The sequence below is a fragment of the Ailuropoda melanoleuca genome, chromosome 5, assembly GCF_002007445.2.
Source record: "Ailuropoda melanoleuca isolate Jingjing chromosome 5, ASM200744v2, whole genome shotgun sequence".
Classification (NCBI taxonomy): Eukaryota; Metazoa; Chordata; class Mammalia; order Carnivora; family Ursidae; genus Ailuropoda; species Ailuropoda melanoleuca.
Window position 1 is genome coordinate 78,862,219 of NC_048222.1, and position 17,140 is coordinate 78,879,358.

General features: G+C 44.0%; 1 protein-coding gene across 4 annotated transcripts in view; it reads right to left on the bottom strand.

Annotated features, from left to right (window-relative positions):
• Window positions 1-4,417: 4,417 nt before the first annotated feature.
• Window positions 4,418-17,140, bottom strand: part of CCDC25 (coiled-coil domain containing 25) — a 42,269-nt gene continuing 29,546 nt past the window's right edge. For 2 of the 4 annotated variants that reach the window (XM_019794320.2, XM_002914412.4), the window contains 2 exons: window positions 11,875-11,920; window positions 4,418-7,707 (listed from right to left, as the gene is read on the bottom strand). In XM_019794320.2, the coding sequence (XP_019649879.1) occupies window positions 11,904-11,920 (17 nt within the window). In that variant the 3' untranslated portion in view covers window positions 4,418-7,707; window positions 11,875-11,903. The remainder of the gene's footprint in view (window positions 7,708-11,874; window positions 11,921-17,140) is intronic. The other 2 variants (XM_034661335.1, XM_019794319.2) reach the window with 1 other exon arrangement.

Here is a 17,140-nt window from a genome sequence, read left to right on the forward strand (position 1 = left end):
CCCTCACCACCACTAGATCTTTTCTCCCATCCCTGTGTCGCAGGAGGAAGGGGTGCTGGGACATGGGGTAGCGAAGGTCGCAGGTGGCAGGGGCAGAGTCACAGAGAGTGTTGGGGTGAGGACATCTTGAGTTGGTTGAGGCCACTTCTGTGCTCATCACGTCCTCTCCCACTCCCAAGCGCCAAACTGAAATGAAAGCCAGCAGCTCTCTTCTTTCCTTGTGTTCCTTCTCCACTGAGCTCAGATTGAACTGGAACACAGGAGTTCATCAAGAGACAGCCTGTCCAAGCAGACGTTGTTTTGTGGGTGGGGCACCAAGGCACTCCTAACTCCCTGTTCCTCTCCATTTCAGAACTTATTACCTGCCCCTAAGCCCCGGGAGCCAGGTATGATGTCTGGGAAGTGGCAGGGCATTTTCTTTTGGATTAGGTGCCCCAGGAGGCAAAGACAGAGAGAAGCCCCTCTCCCCTCCCTTTTTACCTGAGCCGCTGCTATGTCCAGGCCAACGAGCTGGCAGAATCCCCTAGTTTGGCTGAGTTTGGATAGAGAAATTCTACCTTTAATTAAAAAAAAAAAAACAAAAACAAAACAACCTGGTAACACTGGTTGCCTCCAAGAAGGGGAACTGGGAACACATCACTTTGTACCCTTTTCTTCTTTTAAGTAGACTCTATTTTTTTTTTAGAGCAGTTTTACATTTGCCGCATAATTGAGAAGATACAGAGCATTCCCATTTACCACCTACACCCACACCTACACACAGCCTCCCCCACTATCAACATCCCACCAGAGGGGTACATTTGTTACCATTAAAGAGCATCCACTGACACGTCATCATCACCCCGAGTCCACCGTTTCCCTTGGGACTCCTTCTGGGTGTACGTTCCATGGGTTTGGACAAACGTCTACTGACGTGTCCACCATTACAGTACCCTACAGAGCATTTTCATTGCCCTGAAAATCTGTGCCCTCTGCCCCGTTGTACCTTTTGAATTCTGAACCAAGTGTACCTAGTTCATATAAGGGAAAACAGTTTAAACACTCTTCCCAACTCAGAATGCCCCGAGACCCTGGGGCTGGGGGGCGCTCCCCCAGTGGAGCTCATTTGCAGCCCTCGGAAGCAGCCGTGCGCAAGCTCAAGTGAGGGAGGGTTTGTGTTTCCTGTACTCTCTTTAATCCCTGCTATGTGAGCAGTTGTCTGAATAGAAGCGAGGAAGAAAAAGTCCAGCTAATCAATGTGTTGTTCTGTTCGCCAAGGTTTTACAATGTTACAAATCTTCAACCATTACCTAGTTTTAAACATGGCGGATAACACTTTTGACCATGGCAGAGGAGAGACCAAGCAGGGCCTCACAGTGGGGGTGAGGGGCAGGAACATGGACCACCTTCTCTCTTCTTGTGGAAAAAGGAAACATTTTCTAACCTCGGGCACCCATAAAGCTTTCTCTGTGACCAAATTTAAGCTTTGTCGATTTGAGACCTTCCACCCTTTTCCAAAGACTTTCCCCGCCCCATGAAACATGTTAATAACATCCCAGAAAAGACCAGAGAGAAGGAATTTCACAGTTCCTGAGCAGACAGCTCTAACTCAGCTTCTCCTGCAGCAAAGGCGGTGGAAAGACCAGGCTGACCCTGGGCAAAGGCAGGGTCAGGGGAGACCAGGCCAGGCCTAGGCAGGGTGGTGGGAGAGACCACAAAACTTGCTACCTGCTAGGAGCTCTGGAAGCACCTGGGGGAGACTGGGGCATGAGGGTGGGTCGGGGTAACCGCCCAGGCGAGGCTTTCACATCCAACATTCACACCTCTTGACAGCAGCCTTGGGAGGTCTCCAGCCCCTTTTGCAGATGTGGAAATGAAGGCTCTCAGAAGTGAGGTGGAGACCAGTAAACAGCAAAGGCAAGGAGAGCAGGCCCGTAGTTTCACGTGAGGTCTGGAGCAGGGCTGTCAGCAAAGAGGTCCCCCCGGTGACGTTCTCATACAAGCCAACGTATAATGGCTGACTGAAGATAGGCAGCCTGTCATTCTCGTTGATGAGGGTGATCTTCACCTTGGCATAGCCCACATGGTCAGACACACTCTCACGGGCAAAGAGGTCAAAGTCATAGCAGTCCACGGTCTCATAGGCAATGGGGACGGCCACCCAGATGTGAATGTCTGCTTTCCCATGGACAAAGGGAGAGGAGATAATGAAGTGCTGGGAATCATTCCCTACCAGGTACACCTCGAACATGCTGTTCAGGCTCAAGTGGCATTACTCTGTACAATCCTCTTCCCACGGGCCATAGGGCGGGGCTGAAGGAACACTGGAGCTTGAAAACTCCTCCAGAGGAAACGGGAGCTCAGAGAGGTGGACTAAGCCACCCAAGGTCGCACAGGACGTTGGCGGCAGGGAGGATGAAAGTCCAGGCCCAGCTCCCAGGCTGGGGTGCCTCCCAGGCTGAGGGAAGTGGGGTCAGGGCATCCCGCAATTACAGCTCCAATGCAATGAGTTACCAGAGCAAACGGAGAGTAAGGCTGAGCCCTCCAGAGCCACATTCCAGTGAATGCCTGCAGGTGAGGCCAAGCAGGGAGTTGCCCTGAGGAGGGGACTTTCGAACTGGCTTTAGGAATGAAGGGAGAATGGACTAGAAGAGCTCCAAAGACTAGTGATTCTAGTTTTGAAATAAGTTATGTAAGCCTTGCTGATACCGAGGACATTAACGATAAAATGAAAAAGTTAGAGTCTTGACGTGACAGAACAGAGCTAAGGGCTTCACAACCGAAGAGAATTCTGACAAGGCTGAGCTGCCTCTCACAATATTTTTCTCTTGACCTTCTTCAGTCTGTAATTTTGACCTGTTGTTCCTGGATTTGGCCAAGGAGCTAAAAAGGTTCAAGACTAACAGACCAGCCTTTAACAGCTGAAAGCTCCCTATTCTCAGAAGCAGATCCCAGGAATCAGAAGCAAATGTTAGCCTGCTCTCCGCAAGGCAAAGTGCCGAAGCAGAACCCAAAATACCAGCAGGAGTGCGGGCGCCTACGGCCTCAGCCAGGCAGGATGTGAAATGTCAGGCCATTAGTCTTATATTTTTACTGCAGTGGTTACAGGATGGGGTTGCTGTGGGAATGAAAACGCATGCTGACTTAGAAGAGTTCTTTTTTTTTAGCCTTAAATAGCAACACCCATTCACCAGGTTTGGAAATGAGTAAATGCTACGGAAGATAATAAGGGGGACCCTTCATTTCCCCTGGCCTCCATTCCTTGGCTACCAACAAAGGCAGAAAGATAATGCCAGGTCAGTGGCTATGGGAATGCCAACAGCAGAGAAGTTTCTTCTTTCATCTGGCTCCGGGGTGAAACTACAGTCTGAACCACTAAGGTGGGAAGTTCCTCAAGTAACTGACACTGTGAGATGAGAAAGGCAGAAGGAAGCCAGAGAAAGAGGTTAAGTCTATTCTAACGATAAACCATGGGCAATACGGGGTGGGAGATAGGCGTTTGGACTTACAGTGTACTCCTGAGGCCACCGAGCATGCGCACGGATCTGTTTTTGGTATGAAAATTCTGGTTTCAACCTATATTCCCCGTTATCAGTTAATTTTCTCAAAAACTGAAGTCCAAGAATTCTCATAGCTAGGGCAGTTAAAACCAAAAGGATGTTGGTATAGCCCTGACTAGTGAGAAATAGGACTCAAAAATGTCTTCTAATAATCAGTGAAGAATTCAAATATGCTTTTGCAGCTGGGAGAGACACTTGAGTGTTTCCGTGGCTCCCTCTACCCCAAGACTCCCCCTGCAAATGTACTCAGTTACAGAATGAGCACCACCACAGAAGGGGTGATTCTGTGAATAACTAGCTCCAAAGCCCCTACGTTCATCAAGGATACCATTCCAGGGCGCCTGGGTGGCGCAGTCGGTTAAACTTCTCACTTCAGTTCAGGTTATGATCTCAGGGTCCTGGGAGAAAGCCCGCGTGGGGCTCCCTATTCAGCGAGGAGTCTGCTTCTCCTTCTGCCCTCCTCCACTCGTGCTCTCTCTTTCAAATAAATAAATAAAACCTTAAAAAAAAAAAAGGATACCATTCCAGCAAGTCTTCAGAAGTCTAGCCTCAACCTGGTCAAAATCTCAGGGGACCCCCAAGAATTCTGGAAGTTGGGGTATCAAGTTGTAAACTTCAAATCCCAGTGCTCAAACATGTTGGCCCAGGAGCTCCAGGCTTTTTGCTTCTCTTCCTGGAATTCTTGGGCAATCTTTCCTTCACCCTGATTTGCTCTTTTCCTCCTGCTAAGGAGCAAAACTGATGGTTTGAAGGGCATCATTGCAGGCAGCCATGAACCTCCCCCTTCCTACTCACCTAAAAGAGGGTTGCACATCCCATCAGGGAGACAGAGGCTTGGGGAAGCAAAGTGAGAAGTAAAACCCCACACACACACTTGATTCTACTCAAACTATAAGCTTTTATTGTATTTTACATATCATTCATCCAGGACGTGATGCATGTTTGCCAAATGACATAGTGCGCATAGAGCCTCCCGCCCCGTGCTGGGCCCCAGCGAGCAGAGAAGAGCTCTAAGTGAAGCTGGAAAGGGAGCCTTCCTGGGTGCTGGCAGCCGCCTCATTTCTGAGCTGTCACACTTACTGGATGGAGTTAGATGGGTTGAGACTGACATTTAGCTTGGAATTTGTTTCTAATTTTACCCTTCTGATTATAGGACAGTCTGTTTTATAGTCTACTTTAAAATCAAAAGTTTGCCCACTCATTTTACCATCATTTTGAGTATGGGATTTGTTATTCACAATGCAGTATTTGAAATCAAACAGAGAAAAAGCAGGTTTCGAAATCGCAGCTCAAGAAAAACTGGAAAGGTGTTCTATTTCTCTGTCCTGCGCGGTTTTTCCCAGAACCTGTTCTAGCCCAGGGAACAAGGGCTTCGCCTCTCAGATGCAAAGGTGGCAGGGAGAGCTGTTCCTGAGCTGGAGGCTAGAGCTGAATTCTTTCTCCTCCCGCTCTGTGTACACCTGACACCTTCCTTCCTGAGTGGGGAAACCATTGGCACTGAACAGTTAAAAGGCTTGCCAAAAGCCATGCTTCCAGAAAGAGTTAAAAATAAAACAACAAAATAAACAACAGCTACTGACAGGGTTCAACTAAAGCTTGTTGTCTATTCTGCTAACGTCCACACCTCCAGACTTCGGTAAGCTTCCCGTAAGCTTCCCAACATGCGTTCCAGCACCAGCGCTTTGACGGAGCTCCCTCACCCAAAGATCGTGACCCTGGATCAACAAAGGCCGGTAAGAAATGAATTCTAAAGCTGTAGGAATAAACGAGCCAAGTTTATGAAGCAAATTAAATGATAATGTGGACCTCAGCGGCATGCAGATTGGAGCAGGGAGATGAGACACAATTAAAAAGACACCCCTTCAGGATGCATGGATTTAATCACGGGCACAGCTCATAAAAATAACAATTTGCAGTTTTCCTATAGGAAGTTTAGGAAACACGTCACTAGCAAGAAATGAGATGGCTTCAGTGCCAACAGTGTGACCTGTGGCACCGAACCAACGTCCTCAAGAGAAAAGGTCTTTGTTTTTTCTGGGACCACGGGTGCTGGGGAAAAGACTGCCCCCACACAGAGGCAGGGGAAGTCAGCACAGAGCAGCTCGAGAAGTTTGAGAGCTAGGAATTCAACTCGGACAATTCAGAGAGACTTTGACACGTTAAACCAGTGTGAGGTGAGAATTAGGGCAGGTTTAAAATGTGGACCCCAGGATCTCTCGCACTACACTAAAAATAGACGTCTGCTTTAAAAGCTAACTCTACCTGCCGTGATGAGGGGCACAGAGAGGAGTCCTTCAGAAGCAGTGGCAGGCTGAGGTGACGCAGGTGAGGCCGCAGGCAAGCTCTCCCTGTTCTAGATGTTGGCCGCAGCGTCAAGGAAGTACCTGTGGTGCCCAGCAGAAGCCCTGCTAGCTTCCACTCAATCCACAGCGGGCGTGGGAAAGGTCATCCCCTTCAGCCCTGCGGTCATCAGGGGGAGAGATGCTCGTGGCGGCAAGGGAGAAAAAGGAGCTGCCCTCTCGAAGCTGCCACACTGAGCCTCGGATGGACGGTTTTTTATGGCCAGATCACCCTAAAACCAGCGTGGGGATGGGGATAACGAGCAAATTCTAAGAGCTCATATGTTAATGTCCTTCCAAAGAAAAAAATGATTCTTTATTTTTACATTTCTAAAATCACAGAACTCCAGGCTGAATGTTATCAGACACACACATACACACACACGCACATACACACATAAAATCACTAATGTCTGGAGTCATCTCCCATACCCCCTCTCAAAATTTGGCTGAGTTATGCCCCAGGGAAATTTGCCAGTTCAACTCCCCACACCAACTTGGGATAAACAGAAACACTGAAGTCGGTTAGGTCTTACCCACAGTTCCAAAGTGCTCTGACAGGTAGAGTATTTGTTGGAAGAGGGTTAATTTTGCTGGGTTAGAAGACCGTTAAGAAGAAAAACGTTGCATGGAGAGTGCTGGGCGTGGTTAAAATGTGAATCTGTACGCCTCCTGACCTGCGGGCTTTGTTCTCTTTCCTTTTCACTGTTTTGTTTGTCTCTTCCTACGGGGATTGCAACAAAAACATACCTTCTATTCAGAATCCCACTGGAGAGGAGGTGGCTCAGATGAGTACTCCTGTTACATATTAAGTTACTGGGCCTTCAACTGAGAAATCTGAACTCTGGGGATATGACTCAAAGTAAATATTATTTCAAGGTAAATAAACAAATTACTTGGCTGGCTCGTGAAATGCTTCGTTCTCTCTAAAATCATAACCCCAACACGGGACTTTTTGCTTTCTGCTGCATCCCAAGACAAAAATCAGGTAACCTGACTTCCTCAAAATGATTCAGATCATGCCTTCCTATTTCTCCCCTCAGCGCTGAGGAAGTTGTCATGCACGTGGCTTGGGTTACTTGGTGCTCAGGTAAACGCTGCCACGTGCCCGAGCTTGCTTAACACGGACTACTTCTCTAAGCATGATTGTGACCAGGGGGGAGGCCCTCGCTCAGAGAAGAGATGCGGGAGGTAGAAGCCAGGACAAGGGCAGAGCGGAGGACAGCGCTGCTGACAGACTCACGCGACACAATTGGACACAATACTGAAGCCGGCAATCTTCTGAAAATATCACTATCACCACCAACACCCATAAGCATTTTTGTTCTAGTCAGGAAATCGGGGCCGAGGGCAACATTCACATATATTGCTCACTGATGCATTCTTCTTAACAGAAGTGAAGTTATTTTAAGAATGTGAAAAAGTTTTTCAAGACATCTGTTTTCAGGGACAGACCACAGTAACAAATATTTTTCAGAGCTGATTCGTTCTAAAGTCTATCCCAAGAACAAGGGCAGCCAACTTTCATGAGGTACCAAGACATGTTTCAGCAAAAATATTTTCACTTTCCTAAAGTTATATGCTGTTTTTCAAGTCCAAATATATTATAAATATCTGATCCTTTCCCGTCAGCAAAAAAAGGGAACACTTTTTTTTTTTTAGACTCCAACGTTGGTAATATTTGTGTAGAATGAAGGTAGAATTTTAGTTGTTTTTTTTTTATAACTCCAAACACAGATGAAATCAAACCGTCTGCAACTGTCCCAAAATTCACATCTTTCAAAGGTCCTTTCCGCCATTCACATGAATTCATCTGAATCATTGCCGTCCTGTGGCAAACAAAAAAGCGAAACTGTAAAAGCCTTCAAAGTAAATAACTCAAATTTTAAAAATGTACACAATTAGTCTTCAGTAACAAGCTTCCTGATGCATAATTGCAAAGTTCAGAGAGTAAAAAGTAACATCGTTAAACTCACTCACCACTTCTCTATCTTAAAGTAGGAGTTGTTTAGACTAGTTGGGTTTCTACGGTGTCATTACATGGCCTGAATTACACAGCAACAAGTGACCGACGGTTTCCAAATTATGAAGTAAAAGCCCACCTGACCGAGTAGGATAGGACGAAACAAGTGTGACGAAAACAAAATGTAATTGCTCCAACAAATATACCAAAATATGAATCCAAACAGATCCTGCCTCATATCCTTATGCCAATGATGCTGCCAATAGGCAAACACATTTTTGACCTAGATTCCATTATTTTGAGCCTTGTCAAGGTTGCCACAAGATGGATTTTTTTTTTTTAAACAGGAAAAGTGATTAGGAAGCCAAAGGCTAGGCACCAAGGTAGGTGACCTGCCAAGTTTTTGATTAAAAAATCTCACATGATGGTATATATGGTGGAAAGGCCCTGATTTTATTGTGTGGCTTACAGACACGTCCTAAAGACCAAGGGCAAAAGTAGAGCCCCAGACTCCTTTTTGAGCTATTGTACACCCTGGGAAAACTGCCCTGGATGCCAACATTCATGAAGTGTCTAAGTTTGGGACATTTGCTTAAAAACGTCACAATCTGAACATACCACTTGCCGCAGCTTCTCTTTCCCATGGCCTGACACCTGAGCTGCGAGAGAAGGGGAGAGGGCTCAGGCTTCCAGGTATATACGGTCTGCTCCTCCTTAATAGCTCCTATTAAAGATGGGTGAGGAAACAGGAGATACAGGCAGGAACCGCTGGTTTCTGAGGTCTACTCTGATCTCTGGTTTCATTCAGTAGTTCTCTCTGTACTTCTCGTCAATGAGCACAACGAACCGAGGCCACGGTAACAATGCCTTAGATAATTGTATGAAGAGCAAACTCATGTTGGTATTTTATGCACGAGCCAGCCCGAACTGTGACTCCCTTAGAGTCCCATGCTGAAATCACAGCATCAGAGATATTCGAAGAGTCACCATCTATCTTGGAAGGTCAGTATTAGATCCTGAACACTGAGGTGGAAAAGTGCTCTTCTAAGATAATTTGGGCTGGTGACAATGAAAGTGTGTCACTCCAGATAAAGGCTGTGAGTCAGATTTGCAGAGTGTCTGTCCCATGTGTCTGTGGAGCTGTATCTGGGGATTACAGTAACTTTTAAATATACATCTGAGATTTAAGACTTTATTTGGACAATTTTATCTTTTTAGAGAGAATGAGGGAGAGAGTGTGCAAGTGGGGTGGAGGGTGGGGAGGGGCAGGGGGAGACAGAATCCCAGGCAGGCTCCAGGAAAGAGCCCGAAACGTGGTGTTTGATCCCACCACCCTGAGATCATGACCTGAGCCAAAATAAGGAGTCGGACGCTCGAACGACTGAGCCACCCAGGCGCCCCTATTTGGCCAATTTTTATATTTAAGATTCCCTTTACTTTAAGAGTCAATATGTTTTTCAATATAGCAAAATGGGTTTGTCATCCACCTATAAAATGATAAGCAAATAAAATCTAATTGAAAGGAACTGTTTACTGATACCAAATTTAAAAGATTAGGAAGAAATTACAGATTAAAGAGGATATTCTAAACAGGAGAGCAAGAACTCAAAATTAAAACCAACTTCAGAGTGGAAGACTAATATTTTTCCTGATGAATTTATATAAGCCACATGAAAACTCAAGTCCTATCTTATATAAACACAAAGCTTTAACTGAAGATCAACTGATCGTGCCGCCAAACTGGATCACAAAAGGTCTGCATCCCCTTAAGAGAAGAGGGTTATAAGGAGAATGAAAGCCTATTCTTTGGCAGTATGGGGGAAAGCTGTTAAGAGTCCTTCCAGTGCAAAAGAGAGTAGAAGCACCCAGTGCAAAACTTCCCTGGAAACGTGAATCTGAAACCTGGAGCTCAGGGACAGGAAAGCAAACAACAGACAGAGAGGGAACGGCAGAAGAGTTAGGAGTCCCTTGGTCTATAAATCTGACTTGCTAATCCTGGAGCTTTTAACATCTGTCACTCTTCAGATCATGTCTGTGTATTTATGTATATTTGTGTGTGTGTGTGTGTGTGTGTGTGTGTGTTAATTCCAGAACAACATCCAAAATTTAGTAATCCACAATGATGGAAATGAAAATGCCTAAGATTAACATAAAACAGGTGCCAGATTTCTGCTGGAAAGTATCCTCTAAATCACAGAAAGTTTTGATAAGCAACAATAACCACAACGAAGACATTAGACTGAGGGTATGTTAAAGACTTCTGTTTAACTGTTAAGCTGTTTTAAAAGTTCCAAGAAATCTAAGAGTAGTTTCCAGAAGGGATTAAATACATCTCATCATCATTAATACCGAAACATTGTGGGAAAAGAGCAATTAAGGACTGTATCGATAAGAAATAACAATGACCTCAACTTTCACATACATGCCCTTGTTTAAATTCTAGCCCAGACCCAGGAAGTAATTAGGTCTTCCTTCCACTGAGATGAGTACTCCCTCAGAAAGGTTAAGTAACTTTATCAGGCTTATCCACTTAGTAAATGACAGCTTAGGGCTCTAACTTTCAAATTCAAGGCTGTATTTAATTACATAATGCTACTCTTGAATCTTTCAGAAATAAATTACAAAGCTCCATCTCTGACTCACAAAGGAGCCTCATAAATTTAGTTCTTCACAGAGACAGGAATAAGAATATTGTTCTTACTCATTTTTAAAAGGACATTGATATAGGAACAAGGTGTAAAATCCTACTAAAAACCCCAACTGATGAACTAAATATGGGGTTGATTAGATGACTTTTAAAGGATCTTAAATTCTGTTAATTATTTCTAAGCAGTGGTGTGTAATATTATTTTCTGTAGATGGTAGACGTGTTCTATTTCTGCGCTGTCCCATATGGTGACCACTAGCCACATGTGGCTAGTATGACCAAGAAACCGAGTTTTTTAAAGTACATTTTAATTAAATTTAAATGGTCACATGTAACTAGTGCCTAGTATCCTGAACACTACGATCTCAAGCATACGTAGCTGACCCCTGAACAACACGGGTTTGAACCACACGGGTCTACTCCTACACAGACCTTTTTCAATAAATACAGTTCGGGACTGCAGAAGTGTTTTCTTCTCCTTGACTTTATGGTCTTTTCTCTAGCTTACTTTATTGTGTGAATATGGTACATAATACATACGACATACAAAAAAATATGTGTCAGTCGACTGTTTATGCTACGGGTAAGGCTTCTGGTCAACAGTAGGCTACCAGCAGTTAAGTTCTGGAGGAGTCAAAAGTTATATGCAGATTTTCAACTCTGTAGGGGGATTGGTGCCCCTCATTGTTCAAGGGTCAAATGTATTTGTAAACTATACTATAAAACATGTAAGATAGCAAATATATGTACCCAGTTTCGATATTCTACAGTCTGTTAAGTAATAGCTAAATCAAGCTATTTCCAGCCACTTCAAAATAAATTTTGGGAAGAGAGTATTCATAGATAGTAAGTCCCAATAAAATGACTGGATGCTGATGCTCAGAAGATTCTTTCAGTACTATAATCTGGATCTCCATTTCTCTTTATCTGAGGTCCTGAGGAACATGAAATCAACCAGTGTTGTCACTTAGACTGCAGGTAAGATCTCGGGGTTAATACTTCCATTTAGTTTTTTAACTGAAGGTGAGAATTTTGTTTTCAGTTGTAATATAGAATCTACAGTCACAGTAATGTAGAATATTCATAAGGGCCCTTCTGCATGCTGCAACGAGGAAAGAGGGAAATGACAGCAGAGTTCCATAACAGACCTGCACTTCACAATAGAGTCCAACGATCTCTTTCCGTGAGGTGACCTACTTAAAAACACACGAGAGAGTCCCTAGGGAAAGAGGGGCAATGCCTAACAGAACGCACCTGAGTACACAATGGTTGTCAAGTCAGGTCCAGTCATCAGCAACATGCGAATCAGTATTGGCTAGTCACTTGATTATTAAAAACCCTTAATTATTTTAAGGCACGACATTAAAGCAAATAACTTGAACATACCTGATTTGAAGACATATTCTCAACTTTCATTAGTGATGAATAGCTCCTAGAAGAAAAAAACACATTTAAAATAAGGTTATCCAGGGGCGCCTGGATGGCTCAGTCGGTTAAATGTCTGACTCTTGATTTCGGCTCAGGTCATGATCTCAGGGTGCTGAGATTGAGCCCTGTGCCAGGCTCCACGCTGAGTGTGGAGCCTGCTTAAGATTCTCTCTCTTCTCCACCCTTCTCTAATAATAAATATAATATAATATAATATAATATAATATAATATAATATAATATAATATAATACAATACAATACAATACAATACAATACAAAACAAGGCTATCCAGCCAGCAAGTATTTCATGAACATTTACAATGCAGCCAGCACTGCTGGTCTTTCAGAGGAAAATATGACCCCTGCCCTCAAGGAGATTGTAACACAAAAAGGGTAGGTATCTATAAACGGTAAATAAGATGTACACAGCACTTTACAGTTTACAAAATGCTTGCTCATACTCATTTCATGTCACTTCCACACTAACTGTGAGGTAGGTGGCGTTACTGAGGTGAGTACGGCCAAGAGCAGATAGGACTCCTCCCTGGGGCAGACTGCCCGGACTGCAGAGGCCACAGGAACTCACGAGGAGACGCGTCAGTAGCGGGCAGTGTTGCCGTGAGGCACTCTTCTCACAGGAGACGGAACCTAAAGTGAGCCCAAGTGGTGTGTAGGATGAGAGGTAGAGGGAGATCCAGGGAATGGCAGCAGCAAAGGCAAAGAGATGGTACTTAATTTATAATGACATCTCAAGTCAATTCAAGTGGAGCCTGAAGGCAAAGTAGTGGGAAATGAGGCTGGATGTGTGGGGCCCAATGATGTCGTCCTAACCGTGTGAGCTAACACAATGTGCTCGGCAAAAAGCCACAACATAAGACGGGAGCAGATGAGAGACACAGGAGATTCAACAAGTATTTACTAAATATCCATGACGTGTGAAGCCCTGTGCTAAACCTGGGCGGACGATGGGATGGGAAGAAAACAGAACATGATTAGTAAGACAAAGCCTAGCCCCAAAGCTGTCCTGGTAAGAAGGGATAAATCTGAGAGGAATCAGTGATGACATCAAGGTTTCTAGCTCAGGTGATTTGAAGAAAATAATGCTACAGTTGAGAGAAATGGGCAAATGGTGGAAAGAAGGTATGCTTGGTATGGGGCATGTTGCATGCGAAGGAATGCCGAGACATCCAAGTAGACTACGAACTGCAGAAATGGAAAAGTGAAAACGAGAGGGAAGGAGAATGGTCCTGGTTAGAGACAACCATCTGGGAGACATCGGGAAAGAGAGATTCGGTGAAGCTTGTCGGAGGAAGTGGTATCTCTAAGAAATACACAGGTAAGATTGAAAAGCTGCATGACCAGAAAGGGAGAGGCATGCTGAGCAAAAAATGGGCGGAGCGGGGAACCTCAATCCCGGCTGCATTTTAAAATCGCCTAATGAAGACGGGCATCCACGGGCCGCTTTCAAGAACCACTGGGTCTGAGAGCCCACTTCAACGAAAGCAACACACAGAGTTTTACCCTTCTTTAGGCCATGCCTTTCCTCTGAGCTCCGTCCCATTCATCCATCTGCCTATATGACTTTTTTTGGATACCTCAAGGTATCTTCAGATTCGTATGTCTGTTCACAACTCATGGTCCAAAACCAGTTTGGTTCTTTCCCAGGATCCCCTGGGCCAGAGAACGGCACCACCATCCATTGCATCTCACACACCAGAAACCCATGAGTCATTCTTCCCCTGCCCATCCCCTCCATCCGATCTAGCTTCAAATCTTGTAATTTTATCTATGAAAGTACTTCTCCCTGGTCCACTTGTCTCTACACCTCCATGACACCCCCGTATTCCAAGCTACCATTATCTGTCACATGGACAAGGGCCATAATTCCTAACTGGCCTAGCCACCTCCACTTGGTTCCCTTTTCATTCAGGTCAGCAAAGGGAGCTTTCTGAAACACAAACCTTATCATGTGACCCGCTGCTTAAAAGTCTTTAATGACCTCACAAAGTCTAATGAAAGATAAAGAAAAACATGGCCAATAGGCCATGTGTCCTCGGGTACCCTGATGCACGCACTCCCTCACTCCTGTGCTCCACACATTCGGGCCTGTCTTTCATCCCGTGCTTTGCCTTGCTCCCTCCCATACAGGGTCTTCGCACACCTAGTTCCCTCTGCGTAGAGCCCGCTTGCTACCCCTCCCCCTTTTAATGAGCAAACATGGTTCTGATCTTAGCTTGAGTGTCACTGTATCAGAGAAGCCACTCTCAGCTACGTAAACATCCATAATATATTAACCAGCCACTCACTGCAGGTGCAAGGCACCAGGCACACACAAAGGGATACAAAGACGCATAGCAGTGCCCCTCTGAAGGTGCTTATCATTAAGGCGAAGAGCTGTGGCACACAGAGCATTACCTACAGAAGGCAGCAGTGCTCGTGAGGGAGGAAAAGAGATGGTACAATTAAAGCGGTCATTTCTACATCGGGCTGTATCATCTTTTTAATCAACGGTCTTGCTGTTACCTTTTCTACATGTTGCCACTAAACTCATCCTACAGGTCTACTTCTTCCTAATAGCCTAGGAAACCGATAAGGGCTCCTTATCACTTACAACCTGAAATTCTGCACGATGCAAAACCTTTTAAAATCACTCTCTGATGTGCCTAATTTCTCATTTTTTTATCTGCCTATACATGACCTTGACTCTGGCCTTGCCAACCTGTTCCTTTCTTGCCTTACAGGCAGCACAGTGCAGACTTCAGGACTCCAGACTTGAGATAGAATTCCTGCTTTGCGAAAAAGGTTGCTCTGGCCGATGTCATAGAAGTTGTTGCCTATGTTCTCCTCTAGAATTTTGATGGATTCCTGTCTCACATTGAGGTCTTTCATCCATTTGGAGTTTATTTTTGTGTATGGTGTGAGAGAGTGGTCAAGTTTCATTCTTTTGCATGTAGCTGTCCAATTTTCCCAGCACCATTTATTGAAGAGACTGTCTTTTTTCCACCGGATGTTTTTTCCTGCTTTATCAAAGATTAGTTGCCCAAAGAGCCGAGGGTCCATTTCTGGGTTCTCTATTCTGTTCCATTGGTCGATGTGTCTGTTTTTGTGCCAGTACCATGCTGTCTTTGTGATCACAGCTTTGTAGTACAGCTCGAAATCCGGCATTGTGATGCCCCCAGCTTTGTTTTTCCTTTTCAACAGTTCCTTGGAGATTCGGGGCCTTTTCTGGTTCCATACAAATTTAAGGACTATTTGTTCCAGTTCTTTGAAAAATGTCCTCGGTATTTTGATCGGGATAGCATTGAAAGTGTAGATTGCTCTGGGTAGTATGGACATTTTAACTATGTTAATTCTTCCAATCCATGAGCATGGAATATTTTTCCATCTTTTTATGTCTTCCTCAATATCTTTCAAAAGTGATCTATAGTTTCTAGGATATAGGTCCTTTACGTCTCTGGTTAAGTTAATTCCAAGGTAACGTATGGTTTTTGGTGTTATTGTAAATGGGATGGATTCCCTAATTTCTCTTTCTTCAGTCTCGTTATTCGTGTATAGAAATGCAACTGATTTCTGGGCATTGATTTTGTATCCTGCCACCTTACTGAATTGTTCTATAACTTCTAATAGTTTGGGAGTGGATTCCTTTGGGTTTTCCATATAGAGTATCATGTCATCTGCAAAGAGAGACAGTTTGACTTCTTCTTTGCCGATTTGGATACCTTTGATCCCTTTTTGTCTTCTGATTGCTGTTGCAAGGACTTCTAGTACTATGTTGAATAATAGTGGCGAGAGTGGGCATCCTTGTCGTGTTCCTGATCTTAAGGGAAAGGCTTCCAGCTTTTCCCCATTGAGAATAATGCTTGCAGTAGGCTTTTCATAGATGGCTTTTATGAGATTGAGAAATGTACCCTCTATTCCTACACTCTGAAGGGTTTTAATCAGGAAAGGATGCTGTATTTTGTCAAATGCTTTTTCTGCATCAATTGAGAGGATCATATGGTTCTTGAGTCTTTTCTTGTTGATATGATGTATCACATTGATTGATTTGCGAGTGTTGAACCATGCTTGCATCCCAGGTATGAATCCCACTTGGTCATGATGGATAATCCTTTTAATGTACTGTTGGATTCTATTAGCAAGGATCTTGTTGAGGATTTTGGCATCCATATTCATTAGAGAAATCGGTCTGTAATTCTCCTTTTTGAGGGGGTCTTTGCCTGGTTTGGGGATCAAGGTAATATTAGCCTCATAGAATGAGTTTGGTAGCTTTCCTTCTGTTTCTATTTTTTGAAATAGCTTTAGGAGAATAGGTATTATTTCTTCTTTGAATGTTTGGTAGAATTCCCCAGGAAAACCGTCTGGGCCTGGAGTTTTATTATTTGGAAGGTTGTTTATCACTGACTCAATTTCTTCATAGTTAATTGGCCTATTTAAGAAATCTATTTCTTCCTGTTTCAGTCTTGGTAGTTTATAGGTTTCCAGGAAGGCCTCCATCTCTTCCAGATTGTTTAGTTTTTTGGCATATAGCTGTTGATAAAAGTTTCTAATAATCCTTGCAATTTCAATGGTGCTGGTCGTGACCTCTCCCTTTTCAGTCATAATTTTAATAATCTCAGTCCTTTCTCTTTGTTTTTGGACAAGTTTTGCCAGTGGTCTATCAATTTTATGGATTCTCTCAAAGAACCAGCTTCTAGTCCTGTTGATCTGCTCTACTGTGGTTCTGGTCTCTAATTCATTGATTTCTGCTCTAATCTTGGTCAACTCCTTCCTTGTCAGTGGGTTAGGCCTGTCCCTCTGTTGCTGTTCCAGTTTCTTGAGGTGAGAATATAGAAACTGCATTTTANCGATTTCTCTCATCTATGGAACATAAGAACTAGGAGGATCGGTAGGGGAAGAAGGGGATAAAGAAAGGGGGGGTAATCAGAAGGGGGAATGAAACATGAGAGACTATGGACTATGAGAAACAAACTGAAGACTTCAGAGGGGGGGGGGTGGGGGAATGGGATAGACTGGTGATGGGTAGTAAGGAGGGCACGTATTGCATGGTGCACTGGGTGTTATACGCAACTAATGAAGCATCAAACTTTACATCGGAATCTGGGGATGTACTGTATGGTGATTAACATAATATAATAAAATTAAAAAAAAGGTGGAAAAAAAAAAAAAAAAAAAAAAAAAAAAAAAAAGAATTCCTGCTTTGCCACTTATCAGCTATAACTTTTC